This window comes from Chironomus tepperi, unplaced genomic scaffold (assembly GCF_022539635.2).
Source record: "Chironomus tepperi strain 1889 unplaced genomic scaffold, CSIRO-AGI_Ctep_v1 contig_394, whole genome shotgun sequence".
Lineage (NCBI taxonomy): Eukaryota > Metazoa > Arthropoda > Insecta > Diptera > Chironomidae > Chironomus > Chironomus tepperi.
Genome location: NW_027226516.1, coordinates 104,116 through 116,384, shown reverse-complemented (window position 1 = coordinate 116,384; position 12,269 = coordinate 104,116). Strand labels below are relative to the sequence as shown.

At 33.5% G+C, this 12,269-nt stretch overlaps 2 protein-coding genes across 3 annotated transcripts; both read left to right on the top strand.

Moving 5' to 3' along the window:
• The first annotated feature begins 123 nt into the window (after window positions 1-123).
• Window positions 124-1,853, top strand: LOC139096528 (leucine-rich repeat-containing G-protein coupled receptor 5-like). The gene is made up of 2 exons (XM_070648266.1): window positions 124-513; window positions 581-1,853. Exons 1-2 carry the CDS (start codon window positions 500-502, stop codon window positions 1,851-1,853), a joined length of 1,287 nt encoding a protein of 428 aa, XP_070504367.1. The 5' UTR covers window positions 124-499.
• Window positions 1,854-2,878: 1,025 nt separating this feature from the next.
• LOC139096516 (platelet glycoprotein Ib alpha chain-like) lies at window positions 2,879-5,062 on the top strand. 2 transcript variants are annotated; one of them, XM_070648246.1, is made up of 4 exons: window positions 2,879-2,921; window positions 2,989-4,017; window positions 4,087-4,604; window positions 4,691-5,062. In XM_070648246.1, the coding sequence occupies exons 1-4, from the start codon at window positions 2,908-2,910 to the stop codon at window positions 4,969-4,971; spliced, it is 1,842 nt and encodes a 613-aa protein (XP_070504347.1). In that variant the 5' UTR covers window positions 2,879-2,907; the 3' UTR covers window positions 4,972-5,062. The 2 variants fall into 2 exon arrangements, with proteins under 2 accessions (XP_070504347.1, XP_070504346.1); XM_070648245.1 differs by having other exon boundaries at window positions 2,989-4,604.
• Window positions 5,063-12,269: the final 7,207 nt, after the last annotated feature.

Below are 12,269 nucleotides of genomic sequence, written 5' to 3'. Positions count from 1 at the left end.
AGAGGGAGGTATGCTTTCTCGCTATCGGATTTGAGAAAGCAAGAGTAAAGGAGAGTTAGAGTCAAACTCCCTTTAACATACGCGACCAGAAATTTTTAAGAAGTAGATTTTAGAAAAAAAAGAGAGATCAAATTGAAGAATTTTTTTCCAAATAGGTGAGGATTTTGACCCCCTAAGTACTCCTCAGAATACGCCCCTGCCCCAGTGTAATGTTTAATGGGTCATACGCTTCAAAAACTATAAAAAATTAAACAAATTTTTTATTAGTCTACAAACTGTTATCTTCTTTTCTTTTAACATTTCTTCATTAATGCCAAAATTAAATTAATTGGCAATTATTTCTAATTTATTTCAAATTGTTCTCTTAAGTAAATTAAAATTTTATTTGAAAAGCTACTAAATGTTTGATAACAAAATTTGAATAAAATAGCGACATTTTTTGTAATTTTCGGGAGTTTATGATTAGTTTTCAGCAAGTCCAAATCGTTTAGGCTTAGCAATGTGTATGAAATTGTGAGTATTAAATTGATTTTTGTGAAATTTATTGAACTTATGAATTATAAATTTTGGTCATTTTCAGAGCATTCCTTCTTTTCACCTGCTTATTTTTGTCAGCAACCAGCACATCTGTTTTAAATTGCACTCTGAATACATTTGGAGAATGTGTCGTAATATCAATTGATCCAATTACTCAAGCAGATGAAGTGATTACAATGGCTGGACAGCCATCAACATATGTGAATCCAACAGTCAAGAAGATGGGATTTTACGGCAAATTTTCACTTCAATATGTCCCAACTGGCTTACTTACAATGTTTCCAAATTTGACATATTTTGAGATTTTGAATTGCGGGACAACAACTTTAGTCACCGATGCTTATAAGAACTGCAACAATTTACAATCGACTATTCTTGAAGGTGGAAAAATCGCGAATGTACCTGCCGGAATCGCATCAACTTGCTCGAATATTGTTTCCATGTCATTGGGTAACAATTCAATTGAATCTATTGATGCAAATGCCTTTCAAGGTCTAACAGGTTTGAAGGTATTGAAATTAGACATCAATCAATTAACATGCATTCCACCGACTTTATTCCAAAATGTTAAAGCTATTGGACAGATAACAATGTCTTTAAATTTAATCACAGCAATTGATTCTAAAATTATTAGTGGACTTCCAAATTTATATATGTTTGAAATTAGTGGAAATCAATTGACGTATTTGCCATTACTTGATCTTACTGGCACTGGAACCACTTCTAACTTTGGTAATTTTGGATTTAATGATAATCCAATTAATGCTATCAATCCGCAATTTACATCGATTTTTACAAGCAGAACTTCCAGTTTTGATATATTTTTTATGAGTGATCTTCCATGTTTACCTGCTGGAACAACTACATTTGGAATTACAACTTCCGATTACATGAATTCATCTGCAGCACTAGCCACATGCTTTTCAAATTATGACTCATCAACAATGTCTGAAAGTGCACCATGTCCACTTGTTACGACTACAGTTGCGCCGTCATCATTACCAGATCTAATTTGTGTTTCGTATCCAGAATGGAAAGAAATTTTAAAGAATTTTCATCTGCCACAATGGAAGAAGCGTTGTCCACGATTTCATCGTCATAAAGTCTGCCTACATATTTGTTTCTTTATACCTGGTGGGGATGGTGACAATGATAGAGATGACAATCTTGCATTTGCTCTCGGACAAACTTATAAGCCTGATCATTCAACTAAGATTCCTCATACGCATCATGGACCAGGAAATCTCCTCCAAAACAAGCCAATTCAAGGTCTTTTGCAACAAATCAAACCAGGGAAAAAGCCTTTCAAAGGTTAAATTTTTTAAGGATTATATAAATTAATTAAATCAAAATTTACAAGTTTGTAAAAGTATTTAAAATAAATTTAAATTTTTTACTTTCTACTAAACATCAAAATATAATGAAATACATTTTTTGGTTACATGAGAACAACTAGAGATTCATTTTGTTCACGACAAAACAAGCAAGAGGGGCTTGTTTACCTCCTCTTCATGCGACGCCCCTGATTTGACATGTTGCAGCTATAATTTTGAATTTTGCAAGAAATGATGATTTTCGTATTGTGTGCCTCAGTGCATTAATAATTTAATTACAAAAACTATACGGCTCGTGCCATACCCAATACTCAAATACTATATAAATGCAAAAAAAGAAACAATAACCTTAACTTTGAGTTTGAATTGCGAATGCAACTAACCAAATGACAGAAAATCATGTTCAGACAATATCGTAGAAATCTTCGGCCTGTTTCACTAAAGTGGATTATCCTCGATTTCGGATTATCCACTTTAGTTTTTTGGAAATATCTCATACATTTTGAGAGTTTTTAAAGATTTATTATGTGATACTTTTAGAGTACACTTGCATTTATATTTTCGTATATTTAAATTTTTGGGTTCTCAAATATTGACAAATTTATAGCAATTATTGCGGTAAATCTTATTATTATTACTTAAAAATTGAATGACATTAATACATTTAAAATAAAGCAGAGGCATAAACGTCGCAACTATTAAAAGCCTTTTTGAGATATTTACAAAAACCTGAAGTGTATAATCCGAAATCGAGAATAATCCACTTTAGTGAAACAAGCCAAATATGATTCAATAAATTTTTGCAGGTTCTACAGCCTGTTATCATTTTCGCAGTATTTCTTCGTGTGTTTCTGAATAAAATATATTGGCTATTCTAATTCTAATTTATTTCCAATTGTCCTGTTTATTAAAGTAAAAATTATTTGAAAAAGCTACTGAACTTGATAATAAAATTTGAATAAAATGGCAAAAAGTTTGCAAATTTTCGGAATCTTAAGTTAAGCTGTTATTGAGTGTGAATCGTTAAGGTTTAGCAATGAGGATTAAATTGTGAGTATTTAAGAAATTTTATTGAAATTCACTAAACTTGTGAATTAAAAATTTTGTTCATTTCCAGAACTTTCTTTGTTTTCACCTGCTTATTGAGGTCAGCAACTTGCTCATCTGTTTTGAATTGCACTCTGAATACAATTGGAGAATGTGTTGTAGAATCAATTGATCCAGTTACTCAAGCAAATGAAGTGATTACAATGGCTGGACAGCCATTAACATATGTTGATACATCAGTCGAGATGATATCATTTGCCGGAAAATTTTCTATCCAATATGTTCCAACTGATTTATTCACAATTTTTCCGAATTTGGTTAATTTACAAATTATTAATTGCGGGACAACAACTTTAGTCACCGATGCTTATAATAACTGCAGCAATTTACAATCTATTATTCTTGAAGGTGGAACAATTACGAATGTTCCTGCTGGAATCGCATCAACTTGTTCTGGTGTAACTTCCATGTCATTGACTAACAATTCAATTTCAAGTATTGATGCAAATGCTTTTAACGGACTAACAAATTTGACAATATTGAAATTAGACACTAATCAATTGACCTGTATTCCACCGACTTTATTCCAAAATGTTAAAGCTATTAATCAGATAAGATTATCTTCAAATTTAATCACAGCAATTGACTCGAAAATTATAACTGGGCTTCCGAACCTGTTTATATTTAGTATGAATAGAAATCAATTAGCATATTTACCACTGCTTGATCTTACTGGAAATACATATAGTTATCCTTCTTATGACTTCAGTCAAAATCCAATTTATGCTATCAATCCACAATTAACATCGATTTTTACAAACAGACCTACGATTCATGATGAATTCATTTTTAGACAAATTCCTTGCATCGCAAACTTCTCCAGCCCTAGTACTTTTTTTATATCTCAAATTAAAACTTCCGATTACTTGACTTCATTATCAATACTTTCAACTTGCTTGTCAAATTATAACTCATCAACAATGTCTGAAAATGCACCATGCCCACTTCTTACAACTACAGTTGCACCGACTACAACTGAGCCGACTACAGTTGAACCGACTACAATGGATCCGACTACAGTTGAGCCAACAGATGCAACGACTACAACTAAGTCTACTTCAGATACACCGACTACAATGGAGCCGTCTACAGTTGAACCGACAACAACTGAGCCGACTACAGTTGAATCGACTACAATTGAGCCGACTACTGTTGATCCAACAGTTGCACCGACTGCAACTGAGCCGACTACAGTTGAACCGACTACAATGGATCCGACTACAGTTGAGCCAACAGATGCAACTGAGCCGACTACAGTTGAACCGACTACAATGGATCCGACTACAGTTGAGCCAACAGATGCAACTGAGCCGACTACAGTTGAACCGACTACAATGGATCCGACTACAGTTGAGCCAACAGATGCAACTGAGCCGACTACAGTTGAACCGACTACAATTGAGCCGACTACTGTTGATCCAACAGTTGCACCGACTGCAACTGAGCCGACTACAGTTGAACCGACTACAATGGATCCGACTACAGTTGAGCCAACAGTTGCACCGACTGCAACTGAGCCGACTACAGTTGAATCGACTACAATTGAGCCGACTACTGTTGATCCAACAGTTGTACCGACTGCAACTGAGCCGACTACAGTTGAACCGACAACAATTGAGCCGACTAATGCACCGACTACAACTGAGCCGACTACAGTTGAATCGACTACAATGAGCCGACTACAGTTGAACCGACAACAATTGAGCCGACTACAGTTGAGCCGACAGTTGTACCAACTACAACAGAACTGACTACTGTGGCGCCAACTATAGTTGCATCGACTACAGTTTCGTCGACTACAGTTGGGCCAACTGCATTACCAAATCCAATTTGTGTTTCGTATCCAGAATGGAAAGAAATTTTAAAGAATTTTCGTTTGTCTAAATGGAAAAAGCGTTGTCCACGTTTTCATCGTAATAAAGTCTGCCTACATATTTGTTTCTTTAAACCCAATCATGGACCTTTGCAACAAAACAAGCCTTTTAAAGGTTAAATGATTTAAATTTTGGAATTTTATATATTTTATTCATTATTTTAAATTTTTCAAGTCTTTAAAATAAATTTAAAAATGCTTTAACCAGCAAGTCCCCAAGAAAAAATCATAAATTTTCATATGAAGATCATGACCTGATTTTTACACACTTTATAATTGCGACAGTAACATCAAAAGATAAGGGAAAACATTTTTTTTTTTGATTACACAAGCACAACCCAAGCTTCATTCTGTATGGCACACAGTACAGCATCAACATTTTTTTTCTCTCTCTTTAAATGAAATATTAAATTAATAAAAAGAAGGGTAAAAAACTGAGATGGAACTGAGTGAGATGGAGGCAAAAAGTCGTACTAAAAATGCTAATTAAAAGACATTTTCATTTTGTCGTAGAAAAAAAAAAACTTTAATGTTGATTTTCTTCTTTTTAATTGAAGCTGGAAAAGGTTGGAAAGTTTGATAAGGTTTTTGTAGTTTTGTCCAGATTTGTGTGGGTTTGAAGCATTATATGCTTTTTTGGCAATCTGTGTACAACGACATACTTGTGTGCCGTCAAAATGTTCAGGAAATGTCATGAACAGTATGACGTAAACGGTTTCAGGCTAGCCATTCCACCAAGGTGTGCAGTGGAAAATAAAAGATTGATTGCCACTGCTTTAAATTTAGAGAAATTTGGCATATTAGTCAACTCAATTCAATAAGTTAATATGCATTTTATCTTAAGCAATACCTTAATAGACAAAGAGCATAATCTCGAGAGCTTGCTTTACTTAAATGCACTAGTCGAGCATATGCTCGTGAACGTTACTTTTAGCTTGAAATGCTCCTGAGAGCATACCTTTTGCCTACATGTCCCTAGCCAGGAGTGTAGCCAGAAAATTTTACTAGAAAAAAAACGTTACAGAATAATCGGTTATCCAATTTTCGGAAGTAAGAACGTGCCTCCGATGGCCCCTTTCGACTATGCCTCTGTCCCTAACACTTGAAAACCTTAGTCATAATCAAGGGTCAGTCAATCCAAAAGTACAGAACTCTACATGCTGTAATTACGGCACGTGTATGACAGCAAGTACAGTACTGGACATTGGAGTGTCTGACCCTAAGTCTTAATCAAGGATATATTGTAAGATTGCATAGAGATCTTGTAGGAGCGGAGATAAAAAATTTTTGTATGAATTGCAAAAATTTAGAGAAATTTTTGTGATTTTTTCAAGAAAATTCTCAGAAAATTTAAGAATTTTTCCCATAATGAGGAATGGGAGGTAGGATGGAGGATACGCCCCTGGTCAGCATCCTTAACAACAATCATCCCAACCACCATATGCGCCATTAAAACACCAAACAACTAATAACAACTTTTAATTTCACAAATTTTCTCACTCATTTCTTATTCTTCACGCTGATAAGCAATGGGGGGCTGTGCTTTCAGTGTACACACATAAAGTGAAAGAAAATAAAACTTTACAGTAAAGCTTGTGCTTGTTTCCTTGGAACAAAAAACAAAAATGTAGAAAAATTATCTCTGAGACTGTACTTTTGGGAGATGAAATAAACAAGCTACTTCAAATTATTTACTAGCATAAAAAATTTGTTTTCATTTTCTTGTCATTATTAACAAGATGAAAAATTAGAAAAATGAGGGAAAATTAAAGTGAAAAAAGGAATTTTAATTAAATTAATTATTTTTGGTTGGAAAAATGAAGTTTGAGGTAAATTTGAATTTAATTTGGTGGTTTTGATTTGATTTTGAATGGAATTTTTGGATTCCTTTTGAAATTTTTTGAATATTGCTGAATTTTTAATGAAATTTTTCAAGTTTTAATATCGAAAATTTCAAGGTCAACTCGGGTTTTGTGTGCAAATGCCGACTCAAGTCAATTTGACTTTCGACAGAATTCAAGTAAAATTGGAATTTTGACAAATTCATTACTAAAATTGCCTTTTTCTCTTAAAATCCTCAAGTTGTTCATAAGCAAATTAAAGAATCATTTTACGTCTTATAAAAGGTTCGACATCCCCTCTAGCAACCTCCATCTTATGAATAAAACTGCATCCACAAATCTCTAAGAACAGAAAACATTCAACAAAACAACCCGAATCGATTTTTCATGTTCTCAAAAAAGGAAGAAAAAAAAGTTTTCAAATATTACTCAAAAACATTTGCAAATGTTCACAAATCCACACATGTACAAGTATCGAAATAAAAAAAAAGAAAAATCTGCTATTGTATGAACAATCAAAGAAATTGTCACAAATTTCATGATGAGAATAAAGGGAAAAAAATAAACCCGAGAAGCACAATGTGATTTCTAGGACACCACTATGTATCTAACGGTTATGCCGAAGTAATAATTTAGGGTCCACACCGAAGCCTGGTTCCAATGTAAATGTATTTAGCATGGTTGACAATTTATGATTTCGACCCACTTTTAAGTCAAAAGATCTAGTTCTCCGAATTGTGCTACTCGGGAAAATGAAATCAAATCAAACAAAAAGTGGAGAAAATGAAAATGTTTTACTTTTTTTTTGTTCAAACACCCCTTTTTGCTGCAATTCATTTTGACGAGCTACAAACAATTGCTAGAAGAATTTTTTTTTTCTCCTTTTTAGGGATCATGCAAATATGATGGTACAAATGAATGGTGATAGAATGGTCGTGTCGGTTTATCTATATGGAGCCGGATTCGGTTTAAATTCTGTCTGAATCGAGCACTTTTCAAGAATTACGACAGTAAGGCGAATTTGGTCTTGCTGTTTGAGTATATCGTCCCCATTAGGTTTCCCTGAGGCAGCATTCCATTTAGGACACGAGATTTCTATTAGAATAGAAAATTAGGGATCCAATCAATTTTTGATCAGTTTTTAACCCTTTTCGAAATAATTTCGGGATTAATAAGTCGGAAAATAGTGTCCTTAGGCCAGCGTGGGGACGGATTTTAATGACTCAAACTAAGAGTCACCCTAACATGGAGACACTGTTTTCAGACTTTTTTATGTCGAATACCTTTTGGGCTTGCTGTCTATTTGCCTTAACTTGCATTACGTCTGCAAGTTTGGTTTGAAACCCTTAGGCAAAGCGATCGATGTTATGTACCCTAGTGGTACTTCTGTACCAGAAAAGCAAGTTCCTTTCCGTCTTAAAGAAAATGTTCAGCCTTAAACCATACCTAACCTGATTAGGACTCTCTATCACTAAAATCAATGTAAATGAGTCAAAAACCCTCCAAATTCAAATCGACATTATTTACACTTGACTCCCCACTGCATTGAAATGAAAGTGGCACAAGTTAAAATGACACTTGGAACAGATGTTTATGGTTGAAAGCTCACGTAACACTTCAAGGTTTTGCTTTTTGATGAAAGCTTTTTGTCATTTTGTGTAAAAATCGTCGTTTAAACAATGTGAAATATTTTGAGATCACTTCTTCTTTGGTATGAAACTTGATTATGTTCCCAAGTGATGCAATGGGGTTGATTAAAAGTTAAACTTTATATGTTATTACTTTTTGCATCCTTGTGTGTATCGTTTGTGAGATGTTCTTTTACTATTTACAAGGTTTTGTAACGAATATGCTTTGTCTAATGGATGGATGGGGAGGTATTGGAGTTACCTTGAGATAAAATTAGGTGAGAGGTCAATTGCGAAGGATTGCAATGGATGATGCAAGGTTTTGTCGACAACAGCTGGTATTTTGGATCTCAATGCATGAATTTTGTCGATTTGCATCAAGTTCGGGTTCGAGACACATGAATAGAAGTGACAAACCCGAACAGCACACCATGTAAGCTTGTACATCGCTATATTAACGGTAGAACGCTTAGTAACCCTAAAAGCACCGTGATGACGGATTCCGACCCATTTGTCCTGCTCGGTAGATCGTAATCAGGCTTTCCATTTTAATACAGGAAGTTACAGCTTTATAAAACAAGAGGTGTTGTTGATTATTTATTCACACTGCATACATTTACCGAGGCATTATTCCTGTCATTTTTATATATTCCCAACAATTCTAAGCTCTTTTTGTCAACAGTAATATTTCATAGATAGAAATCAATACATTATAAAATTGGAACAAATGGCACATCCACACACAAAAAAAAGAGGAGAAGCTGTGATAAATGAAATATGAACAGAAGCCATATTAAAATTGATGTTATCATAAAAGCCTATTTTTGCCTGCTTTAACCATAGCTTTCAATTCAATGCGCGTGTAATCTATTCCATATATATAAGCACATATAAAAATGTTTGTTTTTTGTTATCATGTATTGAGTACTTGACAGGGTAGTTGAAGATATTGGGATGTGTTGTGATGATTTTGTGATGTCTGAATGTCAATATATGGACGTATGTTGGAATAAACCCGACATTCTTCTTTATTCTGGTTCTAGACCAGATTCGATGAAATCCGGACTGAATTCAGAGTCAAGTCGGCCTGAAGCTGAATTTTTGGATATTTCTGCGTCTTGTGCTTTTCAGGACAGTAGATTAGGAATAGATACAGCAGTAAATTAGACAAGTTCGTAAAAATCAAAATATCTACTAACAGACAATGAACATTTTTCTAAATTAGCGTGCTCGAGTATTAAATCAATCGAATAGCACCATCGACAGAATCATACCTGTCTTGACTTGCCGGACTCGATTTAAATTTGACAAATTGTGTCGAGTTTTGTTTTCGAGATATAATTAAGCATGCTCAATTTTGTGAACATACTCATGCTTCTTGTCTCAACAGCCACCGATGCATTGCTACGTCATCATGTTGACGACAATCCTCAAAATTGCCCTAACGAACACTAAGCTGAGATGATCCGCCCTACGAAGCTTGTGATTCGACCATTATTAGAATCAGATGGAAAGCCTTTTGCAGCAATCTAGGTTACATGTCGGAACATGCATTCCAGTAAGTCAGCAACTACACGAAGCTGAAAACGACAGCTCAATGCCAAAATTCCAATTCAAATCAAATTTTCAATACCCAATCTTGCATCTACAACCTCTGTATCAGCATTGCAGCAAACAAGTACCAAAACTCGATTCCATTACTTTACTAATCAATTTCAGTTCACAGTGGTTCACAGCATGTGTTCAACAATTGTCAATAAAAAGCTTTTAACATGCGCCAAAGCCAAACATCAACAGCTGCTTCCACTCAAACTTTTGTTTTTACTCTACCAATTTTGAATAAACAATACACACATTCTACATACTGAATAATGAAATACATAACGAAAATGTTCCTTAAATTTTTTTGCTTTTTTTGCCAATTCAGTTAGGGATTTACCCTTCAATTTTCGTTATTATTTATAATCGTATTTACATGTAGGAACCGAAATTTTGCTTACGAATTCAATCTCATTGACTTACAATATTGAGTTGTCAATTGTATTATGTCTATATGAACAATTTTGATGACCGACTGACTTTCATCTCCATTAAATGATATTTTATGCTTGAAAAATGAATTTAATGTGAGGATTAGGCACAATTCATTATTTTTTATGATTCATAATTTAATTAGAGCATTTAAATGCTGTAATGTGATTCATCTATGTATGAAAATAGCAAATCGCGTTTTGATTGCGATGTAAATTTAACGAGAACCATTAAAAGTCGTTGAAACATGCATCATAAAATCATTTGTTGGAAATAAATGCAGCAATTAACGTTGATGTAGGGATTATGTAAGGAGAATATGGGATTGTGTGGTGAAATTGGATATGGAGGATTTGGATTTAATGGAAGTTTTACTCAATTTTGTAGAAAGAATTGATGCAAAGCTACAATATTGTGATTCTAAGTCTTTTAGCAGACAATATTGTAGGAATTTGAAAGTTTTGCATCATTTTTCCAGAATATAGCAACATTTAGCATCAATTTCAACTATTAATGTTAAACTTTCGCTTTTCTCTATGAAAATGGTGCAAAACTTCAGATTAAAATAGTCCAAAATTGATCCAAAATTCCCATCTCCCTTTAAACTATGTATATCAAACCCCAACCCAACTTACGAATCCTCTTCATGACTGACATTCATTTAGAGACACACGCACAACATTTTCAAATTTTCAACCATCATTCAAAGTGTCTGTCTCATTCACCCATTCTTCTTTATTCATAATCTATTCTTCACATTTCATTTGTCACACAAAAAAAAAGTATTTCATTCTTATACCTTTTTCTACACTTCATGATGATGCTTTTGTCACCCCTTTTTTCACGCTATATATTATAATGTATATTTCATGCCATTTTCCATCTTATTATGATGATAATGCAATGACATGGGTGTAAAAAAGTGTTTTACAATTAACAATTTAATTTAATAAATGTCACAATTTTTTCGCATCATAATTTGATTCCTACATGATAAATATGTTCATCTGTATGTGCATACAGACATTATATAATTATGGGGTACCTCCATAACTTAGTTGGAATTGTAAATTATGCTTCATAATGAACTGACTTTTATTTCTCAAAACTTTCTTATGCGAAAATTGTCTTGGGGATTAATTTCATGTTAATTTAATATTCTTTACTGGAAATTAAAGGAAATTGCATGTTATGGAAAAATTTATAGATGAGAGCAGTTATGACTGAAGTTATGGAATGAGAAATTTAATATGAAAAAACTTTTTAATTAGATTTTTAATTGAATTGAAGCAAATTTATGAATCAATTTTTATTATGATTGATGCAAAAATGATTGCATAATTTTGAATAAATAGAGTAGGATTTACGTCATTTGAGCTGAGAGATGCGAAATTTTTGCATCATTTCGATTAATTCCTCACTTACTTCCTTGACTAAGGCTCACGAAGGCGCAATGACCCTTATAAGAGCATTTCGACTAAAAAATCCGAAATTTGACGTCATTTTGAACTCAGAAATTTGAAAACTTAAAGTTCAAATCATTTTCAACTGAAAGAAGCAAAATATATAAATCAATTGCCATAAATTGAAGCAATAACTGCACATCCTCATGCCGGACATCACAATTAAACTCTTTATGAACAAAAACATTCAATTTTCCTTTAAAAAATTTCCCCAAAAACTTTTAATAGCTTTTCTTTATCAAACAGCCTCCAGCTTAATCCTCAGAACTCATTCTTACATATTTTACTCATTTCTTTACAGAACCAAAATCAACTTCTTCCAAAAAAATCTTAAAAGAGTGATGAAGAAGATGGCAAAGTTGTTAGACTCGTGAAGGAATTTGTAAATTGTGATAAATAAGTGCTCACAAAAAATGAAGAATTTTTGCATCATTTTCTTCCTTACGAGCGCTTTA

What these genes read in the sequence shown, in the direction of transcription:
- LOC139096516 (XM_070648245.1), top strand. An exon ending in GACAACAATTGAGCCGACTA is followed by an intron (nt 4,605 to 4,690) that starts ATGCACCGACTA and finishes TTGAGCCGACTA; the next exon opens with CAGTTGAGCCGACAGTTGTA.